This window comes from Lytechinus variegatus, chromosome 8 (assembly GCF_018143015.1).
Source record: "Lytechinus variegatus isolate NC3 chromosome 8, Lvar_3.0, whole genome shotgun sequence".
Classification (NCBI taxonomy): Eukaryota; Metazoa; Echinodermata; class Echinoidea; order Temnopleuroida; family Toxopneustidae; genus Lytechinus; species Lytechinus variegatus.
In genome coordinates this window covers 14799491-14814396 of record NC_054747.1, presented here as the reverse complement: position 1 = coordinate 14814396, position 14906 = coordinate 14799491, and the positions used below count along the sequence as shown (strand labels likewise).

Sequence of the window (14906 nt, the reverse complement as noted above, 5' to 3'; positions counted from 1 at the left end):
GTTTTAATTTGTGCCGTCATGGGCCTATAGAATGTTAAAGGGCCTGTCATATAGGGGCTATCCATGCATTAATTCATTTTTTTTTTCAATGGTAGGCCTACATGATAGAGAATTATTTTAAGTATGTACATAAGGATGTATTTCATAGGAATGTATTATGTATCATATCCACCCACAAAATATAAATTCATCTTCATCTTTTAAGATGATAATATTAATTGGGATTTATATCACACAGCATGTGGAGGAGCTGCTTGTGACGTCACAATATCACATAACTCCATTAATCTTTGACGGATTTTTCATTAAACCCGGGATTAAACCTTGGCCAACATGAAATTATTCTTCGAACTTCTCGTCTGGGAGTCATCCCAGTAGTTCCGTGGGCCCTATGAACATGGAGGGCGCTCTTTGAAAACACAGTTTTGAGTCCGGAAGTGGAGAAATGGCGTCAAAAAGGCACTAACTCTCTGGGTAAGACAGGACATGTTTTGCAGTAATGAATTGAATTTATATTTTTTGCTTATGAAGATAATTTAAAGAAATGCCAGTCTCAGTTTACTTTGTAATTGTAGTGCCTTTTTTCCTTTTCGTGCCACGTCGGACTTGAAAATTTTGTTAGCCCAGTCCCATATGATGCGATTGCTGTAGTGTTGGTTTTTTTAATAACTGAAATTAGTGGTTGATAACTTGATGGTTCCTCATGTCAATCGTATTCATGTTGGCAATTTTTTTAAAGGCAGTGTATACAGCCACACGCGTGTGTCTTTACCATCCGGCCACACGCGTGTGGTTATATCCAGAACACCTATTTGTGGATACCGCCACACGCCGCCAGTAATCACTCCTAGTACCAATGACGTCCAAACATTAACATGTATGGACCTCATAGGCGACATTACCCAAAATTATGGGTTAGACAATTCAGTTCTGATCTCAAACCCAAGACTTTGGTAAATGTACGCCTTAATACAAATTGGAGTTATGCGATATGACTTTCATTTGGTGGGAAGCCTTTAAATACTTCCAAAAATGAGTTGAAATTAAAATGAATTACAATAAACTTACATTTCAGGCCCTTTTTGTTGATTTTTGGTGAGCGTTCCACACAGCTGCGACGAGTGATCAACTCCGAAGTGATACGCGAACTGGTCAGCTGATCGGTCAGGTGATCGGTAGATTATCTTTTTGTCAGACGTTCATAATTTATGTAAAGCGTATCAATCTTCAGTATCTTGATTCCAAAGTATCAGTATTGCAGATAAATGTCATTATTGATTGGAATCAGTGGCGGATCGGGGGGGGGGGGGGGGGGGGGGTGGGGGTGGGGGTGAGCATTTCTGCCCGATCCCCCTATTGAGATTTGTAGTAAATATTTTGGAATTAAATACGTTGTTCATACTAGTTATGCGACCCCTCCCTTATGATGATCACAGCATTATTTGTAATGGGGATATTTCGTTCATATTCTTGTCTCTTCTTTCTCTTTTTAGCCTTTTTTTGCTTGTTAAAACCTTTTTTCCTTTTTTTTTGGGGGGGGGCTCGCCAAATTTTACGTGGGTCAAAATTACCTTCATTTTTTTAGTGACAATCTTTTTTTCATTTGTCCAGTTCTACGCGAGACAAAATTACCTTCGATCATTATTATAGTTAAAAACTTTTTTTTATTTTTTATTTATTTTTTTTTTTTGGGGGGGAGGTTGCCAAATATCACGCGAACGTTTTTCAGCTTTTACTGTTTTATTCGACTTATAATCAAATATTAAATGGGGCTTACCACAGTTTTTTTTAAAGTCAATTCATAAGAATATTCCTCCTCGGGATTTGAGCTTTCTTTCATGAAATATCAATTTTTTTCATGATTACCAAAAATACTTAAAATTTTTTATCGGTGTATGCCTATAAAGCTTTAGCTCATGTGTTGCGCCTGCCATATTTTAATGCTGATCAACTTTATGCTTTTAATGAATTCCTAAAAACAATAAATTCTCAGATCATCAATTTTGTCGCAATCGAATAATTCGATTGCGTCTCTCTATCAGTTTTGAATATTCATACAAAATATCAGCTCGTGCTTTTTGCTCATAATATTTTGATTAGTAAATTCTTCTCTTATATAATCGAGTCGGATAGATAGATAGATAGATAACTAGAGAGAGAGAGTTGGGGGGGGGGGGTCCCTCAGCTACTTGTCCTTGCTTATTTGTTATTATGCTCATGTTGTGAGAGCTTTGTGTTTTCACATTTTTTTCTTTTTCAACCTTTTTATTGTCTCGGAGCTTCCCTCTATTTCTTTACACTATATAATGTAGTCCTTTTTACCTCATTGTTTCAATCATTGGCGGCGGAAGCCCCAAATTTTAGGAGGGGACAACCTAAAAAATTTTGACAAGCAAAAAAAAAAAAGGCTCTCAACCCAAACATTTTAGGGGGGACGTAGGAAAATAAATTGACAAGCAAAAAAAAAAAAAAAAGGTCAACAACAAATTTAGGGGGGAACGTCCCCGCTTCCGCCGCCTATGGTTTCAATTCTTTTTTTGTTCTCATTTCAATGAAAACATCATTATTAAACTGACGTAGAAGACTTTATTACGAAATTTTGACATTGTTTTGTTTCATTTGTTTGGCTTTCTTTTTGTCTTCTCCTCATCTTCTTTTTCTTCTTACTTTTTCCCTTTCCTTATTTTCTCTTCAGTATTTCATTTTATGAGGTATCCGCCAATTTATACAACACCAAGCATATAGAGGCGGATAATCAGTGAGGGAGCATGACGGTGTGCCGCTCTAAAAAAAAGGAGGAATATTGGAAGAAAAAAAAAGAAGAAGGGATGGGGAAAAAATAAAGAAAAAAAAAGATGATGATGGCAATGATGATGATAAAAATTATCTTGGTGATGATGATGGTTGTGGTGACGGTTGTGGTGATGATGATGGTGATGCTAATGATAGTGGTGATGATGATGATGACGAGATGTAATTTTGTTATTTTGTCTTTGAAAAAATTAAGTAGTGCAAAGTTGAATTCATTTAAAGTTTATTATGAAAATAGCAGAAAAAAAATTGGTATGCGTTCGAGGAAAATCCATCCCCCACCAATCTTTTTCAAAGGTAAGATTTTTTTTTTTGCCCGGGGGGGGGCCACTTCCATTCACGAGTGGATACCATGCGCGACCATGGGGTCTCGAAAAGCACCCTAAACACGTAATTTCCATATTCTGAAAATGCACCCCTTAACAAGTATTGGCGTGTGAAACCCTACCCTTAACAAGTATTGGAAACAAAACGATACTCTTGGCAAATATTCCCTGAAATGAACCCCTAAACAAGTACAGGAATGTTTTATTGTTACGTACGGGTCCTTTGGTCGTCGGCTTTACCTTATTTGGTTTAGTACGACCCCACCTTCTACACCTCGCGCAAATCGGACTCTAAACACGAAGTGTTGGAGCAAAAAGGACATCCTTTATAAAACATTTTGATTTTGTTTTATCATCCCCGCAAATCAGACCCTAAACACGACGGTTTTCCTAGCGAATTAATAGATACCCTTTTTTCGTTATTTTTGTGTTTTTGACACCCTTATCACGTTACGTAGGTAACGTGCCCTATCGTGAAAAGGACATCCTTTTTACGTGTTTTTTTGGTCGCGCATGGTATCCACTCGTCAATGTAAGTGGCCCCCGGGTTTTTTTGTGACGGCGTAGGCCTTTGCAAACAGCTATTATTATGGTAAAAAAGTAAATGAAATGTCAAGAAATACATGATAATGATTTTTATGGTACATTTAGTATATCAATTCATACTTGTTATCAAAAAGAAAAAAGTGGGTCTTTACGGACCATTAAAAATGGGAAATTTGGGCATTTTATATTTAGGATAGAGCAACTGCTCGTTATAGACATCACAATAAATCAAGCATTCTAAATTCTATCAACTCCATTTTTTGTCAAATAACACCTTCATCGATATTTTGAAATGATTTTTCTCATATTTTCATCATCTTTTTATCAGGGTGAAATTCCCCTTTAATTTACAAAACAGATTCGCAAACAATATCAAGAGTAGTGGGAGGCAAGGGTGGAAATCTAAGGTAGGGGACCAGGGGCTGGAAAACAGGCAAAAAAAAACAAAAACAAACTAACAAAAAAAAAAAAGGAAGGTTTATCACCCCCAAAAGAAGGTCGTCTCGTCCAAAATACATGTTTTACTTCGATTTAAATGATGTAGGCCTATTTCTTTCCATCATATATAAAAGAACAAAAATAGTAGGGGGACATTTGATAATGTGCCCCTACTATTTTGGGTTAGGGGGAAGTGTCCCCCTGGGATTTGCGCCCATGTGGGTGGGGGGTGTTGCACCTCCTTTCGGAATCATTATGGAACAGTGTGAATAGTCGCTGTGATTTCGATCTCATACCTATAAAAAAAATAGAACAGAAGAACGCCTTGACCACAGGCCAAAATGCCTAACAATTTTTCCGCGGCATTAGCGACTCTCGTAAGGGGCGCTCCATTTATAAATAAAGTTGCATGTGTAGCTGTCTATGGCGACAGAATTTATAGCAGAATTGAAGCCAGAAGCGTGGGAATTTTCAAGAAAATTCAAGAAAAGAACCGGTGAGTACCGATTTAACAGTACTAATCTAATTAGTTACATGTATTGAATTATAAGAATATTCAATTTTTCGTGAAACAAAGCTTAGTTCTAAGCTAGGGCGGCCCAAATGCGCGTGAGTGGAGTCCCAGTTTCTTAACACGGGTAAGTATTGCGTTGTCGCCTAGAGTGGCCAGTAATAACAGTAAAACGCGTATGTAGGTCTGACCGTCTATATCACGATCAAAATAACCTCATTTCTTCATTAAATTCTTACATTCTAAACCACTCTGATTTCTTTAAATCGTTTCAATTTCATTCTCACCGTCTTCTTTCCTTGCTTTTCTTGTCGTTACAAAAGGCCGCCTGTTAAATAGCAAATTTCCACACTTTTTCTACTTGTGTCGATTCTCTACTGACTCTAGGCTATGTGCGTGTACGTGCGTACGTACGAAACTCGGGATTCGTGCATGCTTAACGCTTGGTACGAAAATTATTCGTACCAAACGTAAACGTAACCCAAACTGTATATGTCTACTGCGCTGCGCTAATATGGGTCTGCCACCGTACCGCGAAGGAAGCCAGAATCGACACAAGTAGAAAAAGAGAATTTGCTGTTAAACAGACGACCGTTTGTAACAAGACAAGAAAAGCAAGGAGAGAAGACGGTGAGAATGAAATTGAAATGATCTAAGGATATCAAAGGGGTTTAGAATGTAAGAATTTAATGAAGAAATGAGGTTATTTTGATCGTGATATAGACGGTCAGACCTACACACGTGTTTTACTGTTATTACTGGCGGCGTGTGGCGGTATCCACAGATAGGTGTTCTGGATATAACCACACACGTGTGGCTGGATGGTAAAGACACACGCGTGTGGCTGTATACACTGCCTTTTTTGAAACACGGGAATTTACTGTAACTGGCGCTTATTTCACTTTAGCAGCAATCCTGCTATGTAGATCTCCTGAGCTGAGTCCTGGTTTAAACACGATCATGCACGATGCATAATTAAAAGTCTAACATAACAATAACCGAGGGGCAGGGAACTCCCGCCCGCTTAGTGGTCGGATTGGGAGCCCAGGATCGTACGTGCAATTTGGCATACTCACCTGACAAGCGTGAGGTATGGTCAAAATAATTATCCGAATAAATAGTTAAAACAGAAATCAAGCACTTACCACGATTATATGGATGATGGTCTAACGAGTGGCAGTTTTTCTGACATCTGGGCACAGACTGGAACCTCAAAAAACAAAAAGTTCTCTCCTTCTACCCCCGTCTCGATCGGCCATTTTGTTACAATTCACATCAAGCAATTGTCCCAAACAAAAAGAGAAAATAAGCCAAACATTGCCAACCTTATTTTGCCATGCACAGCACAGAGTAGTAACAGAGAACAAGAATATATAACCTTATTCATTGAATCAGCGTCACATCACACCAGGTACAGAAATGAAGGACTTCTCCTGTGGGTTTTCCTGTCTGGTAATTGACAATTATCTAGACAGTTTAAACTTGTGAAACTTTACTTGTGTTGAGAAATGGCGGTTTTAAATCCCCCCCCCACCGAAACTTGTCCAACAGATGTTTAAACCTTTCCACTGATTTAGCTTCCACTACTTCTTAAGGCATTCTGTTACAATGAGAAATTACTCTTTGACTAAAATAATTACTCTAAGCTCCAACTGAGAATGTCCTGTGAAAAGCTTGAACTTGTGCCCACATTGCAATGCTGATAACTGGCTCTAGATATCTCAAATTGTAGATTTAGATTTATTCATTTTCCGTTCACAAAGCACAACAAAATCAAACAATACATAGTCAACTTTAAAGTACAACATCAATCGAAATAAGGTATAAACAATGAGAACTAATGCAAACTAAAGTAACTTTGACTATAATAACTATATAAAACAGAACGGAGGGGCTTGCCAAGAAAAGCGAAGCTTGTATGGGAGGCAAGCCCCCGTAACTTAGTTTCAATACTTGTAATAATTGTATTAAAGGTACAAAAAATATTTGATATATACAAGTATCTCTGCCATTTTTGTACAATGGTGCTTCAAAGTCTGACTACTCTGGTGGCTTTTGACTTTATTTTTATTTTTTATCCAAAGACTTTTGTAGGACTATGCCTGTTCATCGGTCTAAGGGAATAAATTGTATGTTCCACACTATCAGTTCAATTAGTTGCATGTGGCGAGACTGAAAATCCATTACTCAAAGTCGTACACAAAAGCAATGATGATTCTTAACAGATTTTACAGAAGGTGCTGTATCCACATTTTCTGGTAGACTGTTCCAAGAACTTTGAAAAGAAGAACTTCCTTAAATCAAGCCTTGCACACTACTTTTCAAATTTTTAAGAATGACCTCTAGTCCTCCCTTCCTTACTGTGAACAAGCAGGTAGATCTATGCTAGAGTCATAGATACCATGCATAAACTTATAAACATCAATCATACCTCCTCTACTTTGTCTGTGAAGAAAAGATGGTAGTTTCAAATGATGCAGTCGCTCTGAATAGGACAACTTCCTCAGCCGTGGGATTAGCTTTGTTGCTCTTCATTGCACACTCTACCTGTTTCTGATCCTCTTATTGAAGTCCCAATACCCCCTCCTAGAGTGATTGTAAGTGCACTTGTGCCATGTGAAATACTCTTTTATTATTTGTTTAAATGGTTGCTAAGTTAAGTGAAGTCGATTGATTATGGTTTTGTAGAAGCTATTCCAAAAGTTTCAAATCCGACCCCCCTTTTGTAGCAAATTATTTTCAGCTCAGAATTTTGCCCAAATTCACTTTCCAATTAATGTTAGACAATAGTGAATAAATTGTTCACCTAACCATAATTCTCCCGGGGGGGGGGCATAATGCCCCCCTTGACAGTTTTCATGATATATCTGCTGCACAAAATGTTTTGACCTCGCCGCTCACTGACTTTTTACTTTCAAGTATCGCGCAAATTTTGAGACCAAATTTGTGACGCCCGGGTACGCAGTTACGACATTACGCAACATTATGTAAGTGCATGTCAGACCCAAAATTGCTCATAATCATGATTTCATGTACAAATCCAATGCAAATTGTGTATTAAGCCAAAATTCATAAATGTATCATTATTTCTACTTTTACTGATTAAACTTAATTAATTTTTCCTTGTTTATGATCAGAATTAAATCTGGAACGATTTCCATTGAAAAAACAATGAAAAAACAAAAGTAAAAAAAATAAAGAAATAGAAATTAAAAACAGTAAAATACAAAAGAAATTGGTCTTGATACCAGAATTTTTTTCATTCACAATTGTTAGGAATGCTATAAAGAATATTTTCACCAAAAATAGCATTCTAGGAGCTTTATTCAGTGAATCAGAGCAAAAAGTATGATTTCATGAATAAATTAGCAAAATTCATATAAAATAAAAATATATGAATGCAACGATCTTAAGGGGGGGGGGCATAATGGGCCCCCTCCCCCGGGGATGACAAGAATCAAAATACCCCGGGAGATTTAGGGTTAAGTTCAGTCACATCTAGCATCTATGAACAAGGGGGAGGGGGAGCAGTGTACATTCTCATCTCATTCTCACATCTGTGGCCTGCTGCATAAAATTATGGTAACTTTGCCATCCAATGGTAACTTGCATGGAATACTCGATTATGATTGGCTGCTGATCATTGTTACCATGGTAGCTACCATTGGATGGCAAAGCTACCATATAGTACACTGTAAAAACTGTGGTGTTAAAACTGACACCAATTGGTGTTAATAGAGGACCAAACCCTGAGGTGTTAAAATAACACCCTAGAGACTGAACATAACACCAAAGAGTGTAAATGTAACAACCATAGGTGTTGTAATAACACCTATAGGTGTAAGACTAGCACCACCAATTTAACACCGGTGTAAAATAACTGGTGTGGTCCTCTATGTACACCAGTTAACACCACAGTTTTTGCTGTGTTACTACTCTGCAACGGGGCCCCTGCCAAATTCTTAAGAATTGCATTTTCTCTTTAGATGTTTGTTTCTGGCAAGATGGATCCTAGTCTGTCTAAGAATACAATGATGAAAGAGGAACAGAAGGCTAGCCTGAAAACGGAGAGGCAACCGCAGGATGGTGCCATCAAGTCGAAGCCATTGAAATCTAAATGTACAGAAAAGGTAAGAAAACAGGTGAGCACCTCACCAAAAGTTTCTTGTGAATCTTCTGGCAGGGATATACATGTAGCAAGCAATGAAAAAGAATCCTGTGAGAAAGATACATCTCTGCCAATCGTGAAAAACTGTGTTGTTTACGAACGTGTACTGGTAGATTAAAGTTGGCTCAGTCGGTAAAGCATCTGCCTGTCGAACCAAAGATTGTGGGTTTGTGTCCACCCTGAAGCCAGTGTGTTGTATGCTATGGAAGCAGGAGACCTTCAAAATCACTGATATATGTCGTGTCATAATTCAATTTACTACACGACGTAAATAATTACGTTGTGTAGCAATTCGAATTACTACACGACGTAAATAATTACGTAGTGTAGTAATTCGAATTACTACACGACGCAATTCCAAATTACTGCCCAAAGATTTAATGTCATGACGTTAAATGAATTAGTGTCGCTACATCAAATAATTTAGGTCGTGTAGTAATTCGAATTACTACACGACGTAAATAATTACGTAGTGTAGTAATACCAATTACTACACTACCTAAAGAATTACGTCGTGTAGTAAATAATTACTACACGACGTAATTCCGAATTACTGCTCAACGATTTAACGTCATGACGTTAAATGAATTAGTGTAGTGACGTTAAATCAACCAATGAGACCGTTCGTTATATGAGCGCAATGCGAAGAGCTGAGACTACAGAGTATTGTACAGGAACGTACCGGCAGGAAGTTAGTTGGATGTTCGAAATTCAAACTGTGAAGTTGGTTTGATATTCAGGTTTGATATTCAAACGCCTGTGAAGCTGGACCAATATTCGATATTCAAATATTCAGGGGTTTTGAAAGCTAAGGGGTTTTACAGGTGCAGCACGTCTCGAGCAACCATAACAACACTGGCTTGCCCAAGTACGAGGACATTTTTTTTTTGAGGGGCCCTGGGATACTCCGTCGGCCTAGCCGGAGTAACACGTATCCTAACTTGTAGAACTCGACTCGGGCAACAAGATAAGCACCAGCTTGACCCGGCTCATGCACATTTAGGGGGCTAAAATTAAAAAAAATTAAAGGAATTAAGGGCTATATTTATCGCATTTTGTTCATTTATTTATTTTTTTCAAGGGGCCCCCAGGAATATCCCGACGGCCAATCCGGGGTAACCACCTATCCTAACTTGTAGAACTTGACTCGGTTACCCGGCGCATGCACATTAATAGGGGGCTAAAATTAGCAAAACGGAATATTTCGAACATGGGAACCACGGTCCTGACTAATCTCTTGGTGCCGCCAGTGGATAGAGTAAAAAAAAACAAGGAAAGAGAGAATACATAATAGGAGAGAGAGAAGCGAAAAGGGGAGATTGGAAAGAAAAGAAGGGGGAACGGAGAGAAAGAGAAGGGAGAACGGAGGGGTCATATCATTGTATGAACAGGATGTTTTATGATTGTGCCCCGAGCAATAGGGCGAAGCCCCAAGCTTAATGCGTGATAAGAACAAAAGAGGGGGCACACAATAGCGCATGCAGCAAAAATTTGCTTAATAATAAGTCTCGAGCCAGCGAAAAAAAACACCTTTAACTTTGAGATTGATTTTGACATGGTATGCATAAAATGACGTATCTTTCATCTTTCTTTCCTTTTGTTCTCGGTTGTAGAACATTTTTTTTTTTTGGGGGGGAGGCAGTGCTATGCGGATCGGGTCCGTGGCAATGACGCCCATGACGGCACCAAGGTTTTTAACCTAGGAGGAAACAAAATAACATTTTGGGGTCAGGGGGAGGGTGACACACAATTTTTTTAAAAACAGAGCTCGGAGCACAAGCTAATTTTATAGTCTCTAATGACTTGAAAAGGGACCTGTTAAGGACTGGAGATTTGCATTAAATTGGTCCATGAAAATGATATCTCACGAGCCGAAGAGCTTTGATATCCGGGAATGATATCTGGACGTTCTAAGCACTTTTTGTAATCATGAAGAGGATAGGTATATAACCATAGAATTGTTGCGAGCGTGAAGCGCGAGCGGAAACAAAATTGACATTTCAGACCCCCCCAAAAAAATTGGTCTAGCTTCACAGGCGTGGTTTGAATATCGAACCTGAATATCAAACCAACTCCACAGTTTGAATATCGAACATCCAACTAACTTCCTGCCGGTACATTCCTGTACAATACTCTGTAGTCTCAGCTCTTCGCATTGCGCTCATATAACGAACGGTCTCATTGGTTGATTTAACGTCACTACACTAATTCATTTAACGTCATGACGTTAAATCGTTGAGCAGTAATTCGGAATTACGTCGTGTAGTAATTATTTACTACATGACGTAATTCTTTAGGTAGTGTAGTAATTGGAATTACTACACTACGTAATTATTTGATGTAGCGACACTAATTCATTTAACGTCATGACATTAAATCGTTGGGCAGTAGTTCGGATTTGTGTCGTGTAGTAATTCGAATTACTACACTACGTAATTATTTACGTCGTGTAGTAATTCGAATTACTACACTACGTATTTATTTACGTCGTGTAGTAAATTGAATTACGACACGATGTATATCCGTGTTTTTGACGGTCTCCTGCTTCCATAGTATGCAAACCTCGCTCCCCTGTTCCATAGATGCAGGCTTTGTTACAGGGGAAAAAAGTCCATCCCTCGGATAGGACGTTAAATGGAGGGCCCATGTAGAGGAGAGTCACCACCTTTGCATGTTAAGAACCCACTGCACTATTTGTATAAGAGTAGGGGAAAATCCAGGTGCAGTGGTCCACCTGCACTCCTCCAATCAGCTACATGTATATCGGGAGGAGAGACCTGCGGGTCATAGTGATTCAGTTTGCTTTTCGCCTCCCAGGCACAGGTGACGCCAAACAAATGATAATAATAAAATATGCATAAGATTGCCATTAATATAATGTAACTAGTCCGAATAAGCCATTAGACACGCTTCATGCCCTGCATTGTCATTGTCACAAATTGGCACAGTCAAATTTTGCCAGTGCGGGAACTAAAAATTGTGCCAGAGTGTCATAGCATGCATTAACCTTATAAAGTTCAAGCTGCCTTGAATTCTACATGCTTTATTAAAAGGGAATGAATAGTAATTAGTATAATAATTTTTTTCACTTATTCTCAAATCAGTGTCTATAAAAGCAATACATACATGTACATGTATGTATAATAAAATTGCTATTGATACAAGTTCTCTGTCATCAACTAATATTTTCTTCAAATGACTGTATTCCTTTGAACTTGTTTTTGAATTCTATAGAGTCACAATACAGGTAGTTGAAATCCTTGATTTTCTTTCTAAACATACAAACTGCCTCATGTGATAAATTTGTGGATTGGCAGCTTTGTTGTTTACTATTGTATTCATTTTTTAAAAAATATTTACGATTTGAAATTATGATTTGGACATAGATAACTCATTAGCCCACTTCTCAGTAAACTATTTTCTGGATGTATTAGCACTGTTGGCTACATATGATGAATGGTGAACCTCATCTAGGTGTTGTAGTGGATGAAATTGTGTACAAATGCAGATGTACCGGTATTGTTAATTGATGCTTTTACTTTCACATTTCCAGATGGAGGAAAACTCGGTTTCTAAGAGCAGCAAATATCTCCCCTCATTCAACTACCTCATTAAGAACTCTGGTCAGTACTTCACATCGAGGCGAGTCGTCATCGTGCCCTTCGTCTGCGAGGAATGTGGTGAGGCCTTTGAGAGTATCTCGGACCTTGTGCATCACTTCCGGAGCCACTTCAACGGAAGTCTCTACGAGTGCTCGGTGTGCCTGACTCCCTTCAGCAGTAAACATTCCTTAAAGAAGCATATGATGGCACACTCTACAGGAGAAACCAAAGGGGGAAGACTCTGTGAAAGTAAGGGAAGTACTTTGGGGTCGATTAAGACGGATGACGAAGATGGGGATGCCGCTTTGTTCAGATGTCTTCACTGCAGGAAGGCCTTTGACAGCTTGTCCGACCTCGAAGATCATGCCGTAGAGCATCAGATCCAGGAGCTACACACGTGCCCAGAGTGTGGCAGGTGCTACCAGCAGAAACACCTCCTGGACAACCACATCCAGATGCACCACGTGGAGCTATGGACCTGCGAGGAGTGCGGAAAGAACTTTGAGAACAAGAAGCGGTTGATGGTCCATTACGAGGTACATAATGGCATCCAGGCGGAGAAGCGGCACAAATGCGAGGAGTGTGGGAAGGCTTTCGTGGCAAAGTCGAAGCTTCTACGGCACATGCGTGTTCACACGGGTGAGCGGCCGTTCCGCTGCGACATCTGTGGCCGCGGATTCAACGACAGATCCAATCTGTTCATTCACGCGCGTGTCCACACCGGTGAGAAACCCTACTCCTGCACACAGTGTGGGAAGTCTTTCACGGGAAAGAACGACTTGAATAGGCACGAAATGATACACACTGGAACCAAGCCGCACTCATGCAAGCAGTGCGGGAAGGGTTTCCGTGAAAAGTCCAAGTTGAAACGCCACATCAAGACACACCTTATACCCAACGCCATGCTCAAACCTCACAAGTGTGCTACATGCGGAAAAGGTTTCCGTGAAAAGTCAAAATTGAAGAGGCACAGTAAGATACATGAAAGGGATACAAAAAGTTGAGCGTTCGTCGCCCATGTTTACTTTGATTTTTAGGATTCGTTTTGATTAAGATTTTTCTTTTTCCAACAATGGCTCTGAGAAATTTGACAGGAATTCTTCTATTCATTCCAATCAGTTTCTGTGTATATTGTTACTTTTATGTATGCACTCCCATCAGTTGAATCTTTTTAATTTTGTCACAATCATGTTTTCTAGAAAAAATAAACAAAGAAAGGAAACAGTATGATTTGAATTGCTTGAAAAATTGCCTTAGAATGTAGTTACCATATTTCTGAAAGTGGAAACAGTTTGCACTTAAAAAAATCCCCCCAAATCAAAGACAAATAATTTATGAACACTTTTTGGTTGGTATAAAGGTAAATTATTCATTTTTTTAAGGGCAACTTAGCCTCTGATGAGGGGAAAAAGCAGTCATGTATTTCCTTCGCTGATAATGACGATATACATGTACCAGCATGTATCCACATGATAAATGTAGATGTTGTATATACCAAAGCAACAAATTTTTCCAGGATATATTGGATATCACCTTGAATATAAATTTTATGGTGTCCCACTTCTAATCTAATTAATTAATTGTAATTAATTTATTTTAAGATTTATGAATGCTAGGGCATGAACTTGATTCCCCATGAAGTTGATAAATTCCCAGTATTTATACACGTACATGAGCAGTGGTTGATTTTATGAAGTAATCTGCCAACGATCACTGTGTGTAGCAACTCTGATAATAGATACAAGACGATGTGCTGACTAGCGTGAAGCCAGGCATAAATCTAAGGCCAAGGGACTGTTTCACGAAAAGTTAAGTGTGGTTTATAGTCTCGCGTAAGAGACGTACACACTAGTTCATGCCTCTTGAACGTCAATCGACAAATGGGTTGGTGTAATACCACACCAGGGGGCTGTTTCATAAAGCTGTACGTATTAAACTTAAGAGTGACTTTAAGAACTCTCGCCTTGTAATCAGAGGGTTGTGTGTTCGAATCCCACCATTGCCTAGTGCCCTTTAGCAAGGCGTCAATCCGCACTTTGCCACTCTCACCCAGGTGCTAATTGAGTACCGGTAGAAAACGACCGTCATGGTGGTTGGTTTAGCAAGTTTGCGCCTAACAGGCTGATTGGAATGCTCAGAATCCAGTGACCGGGTAATAATGAATGTTAAGCGCTTTTATCAGTCTTAGATTGATAAAGCTCTATATTATAAATGTCTATTATTATTATTATTGAAGGACAAGTCCACCCCAACAAAAACTTGATTTGAATAAAAAGAGAAAAATTCAACAAGCATAACACTGAAAATTTCATCAAAATCGGATGTAAAATAAGAAAGTTATGGCATTTTAAAGTTTCGCTTATTTTCAACAAAATAGTTATATGAACGAGCCAGTTACATCCAAATGAGAGAGTTGATGTCACTCACTATTTCTTTTGTTTTTTATTATATGAAATATGAAATATTTTTATTTTCTCATCATTGTCATGTGAAATGACGTTTCA

General features: G+C 38.7%; 1 protein-coding gene across 1 annotated transcript; it reads left to right on the top strand.

Annotated features, from left to right (window-relative positions):
• Window positions 1-388: 388 nt before the first annotated feature.
• LOC121420036 (zinc finger protein OZF-like) lies at window positions 389-14628 on the top strand. The gene is made up of 3 exons (XM_041614561.1): window positions 389-474; window positions 8619-8762; window positions 12354-14628. Exons 2-3 carry the CDS (start codon window positions 8619-8621, stop codon window positions 13404-13406), a joined length of 1197 nt encoding a protein of 398 aa, XP_041470495.1. The 5' UTR covers window positions 389-474; the 3' UTR covers window positions 13407-14628.
• The last annotated feature ends 278 nt before the right edge of the window (window positions 14629-14906 follow it).

Excerpts from the sequence above, each read along its gene's own strand:
- LOC121420036 (XM_041614561.1), top strand. The coding sequence starts at position 8,619 with ATGTTTGTTTCTGGCAAGATGGATCCTAGTCTGTCTAAGAATACAATG. Across the intron at positions 8,763-12,353 it reads AATCTAAATGTACAGAAAAG|ATGGAGGAAAACTCGGTTTC; the intron begins GTAAGAAAACAG and ends TCACATTTCCAG.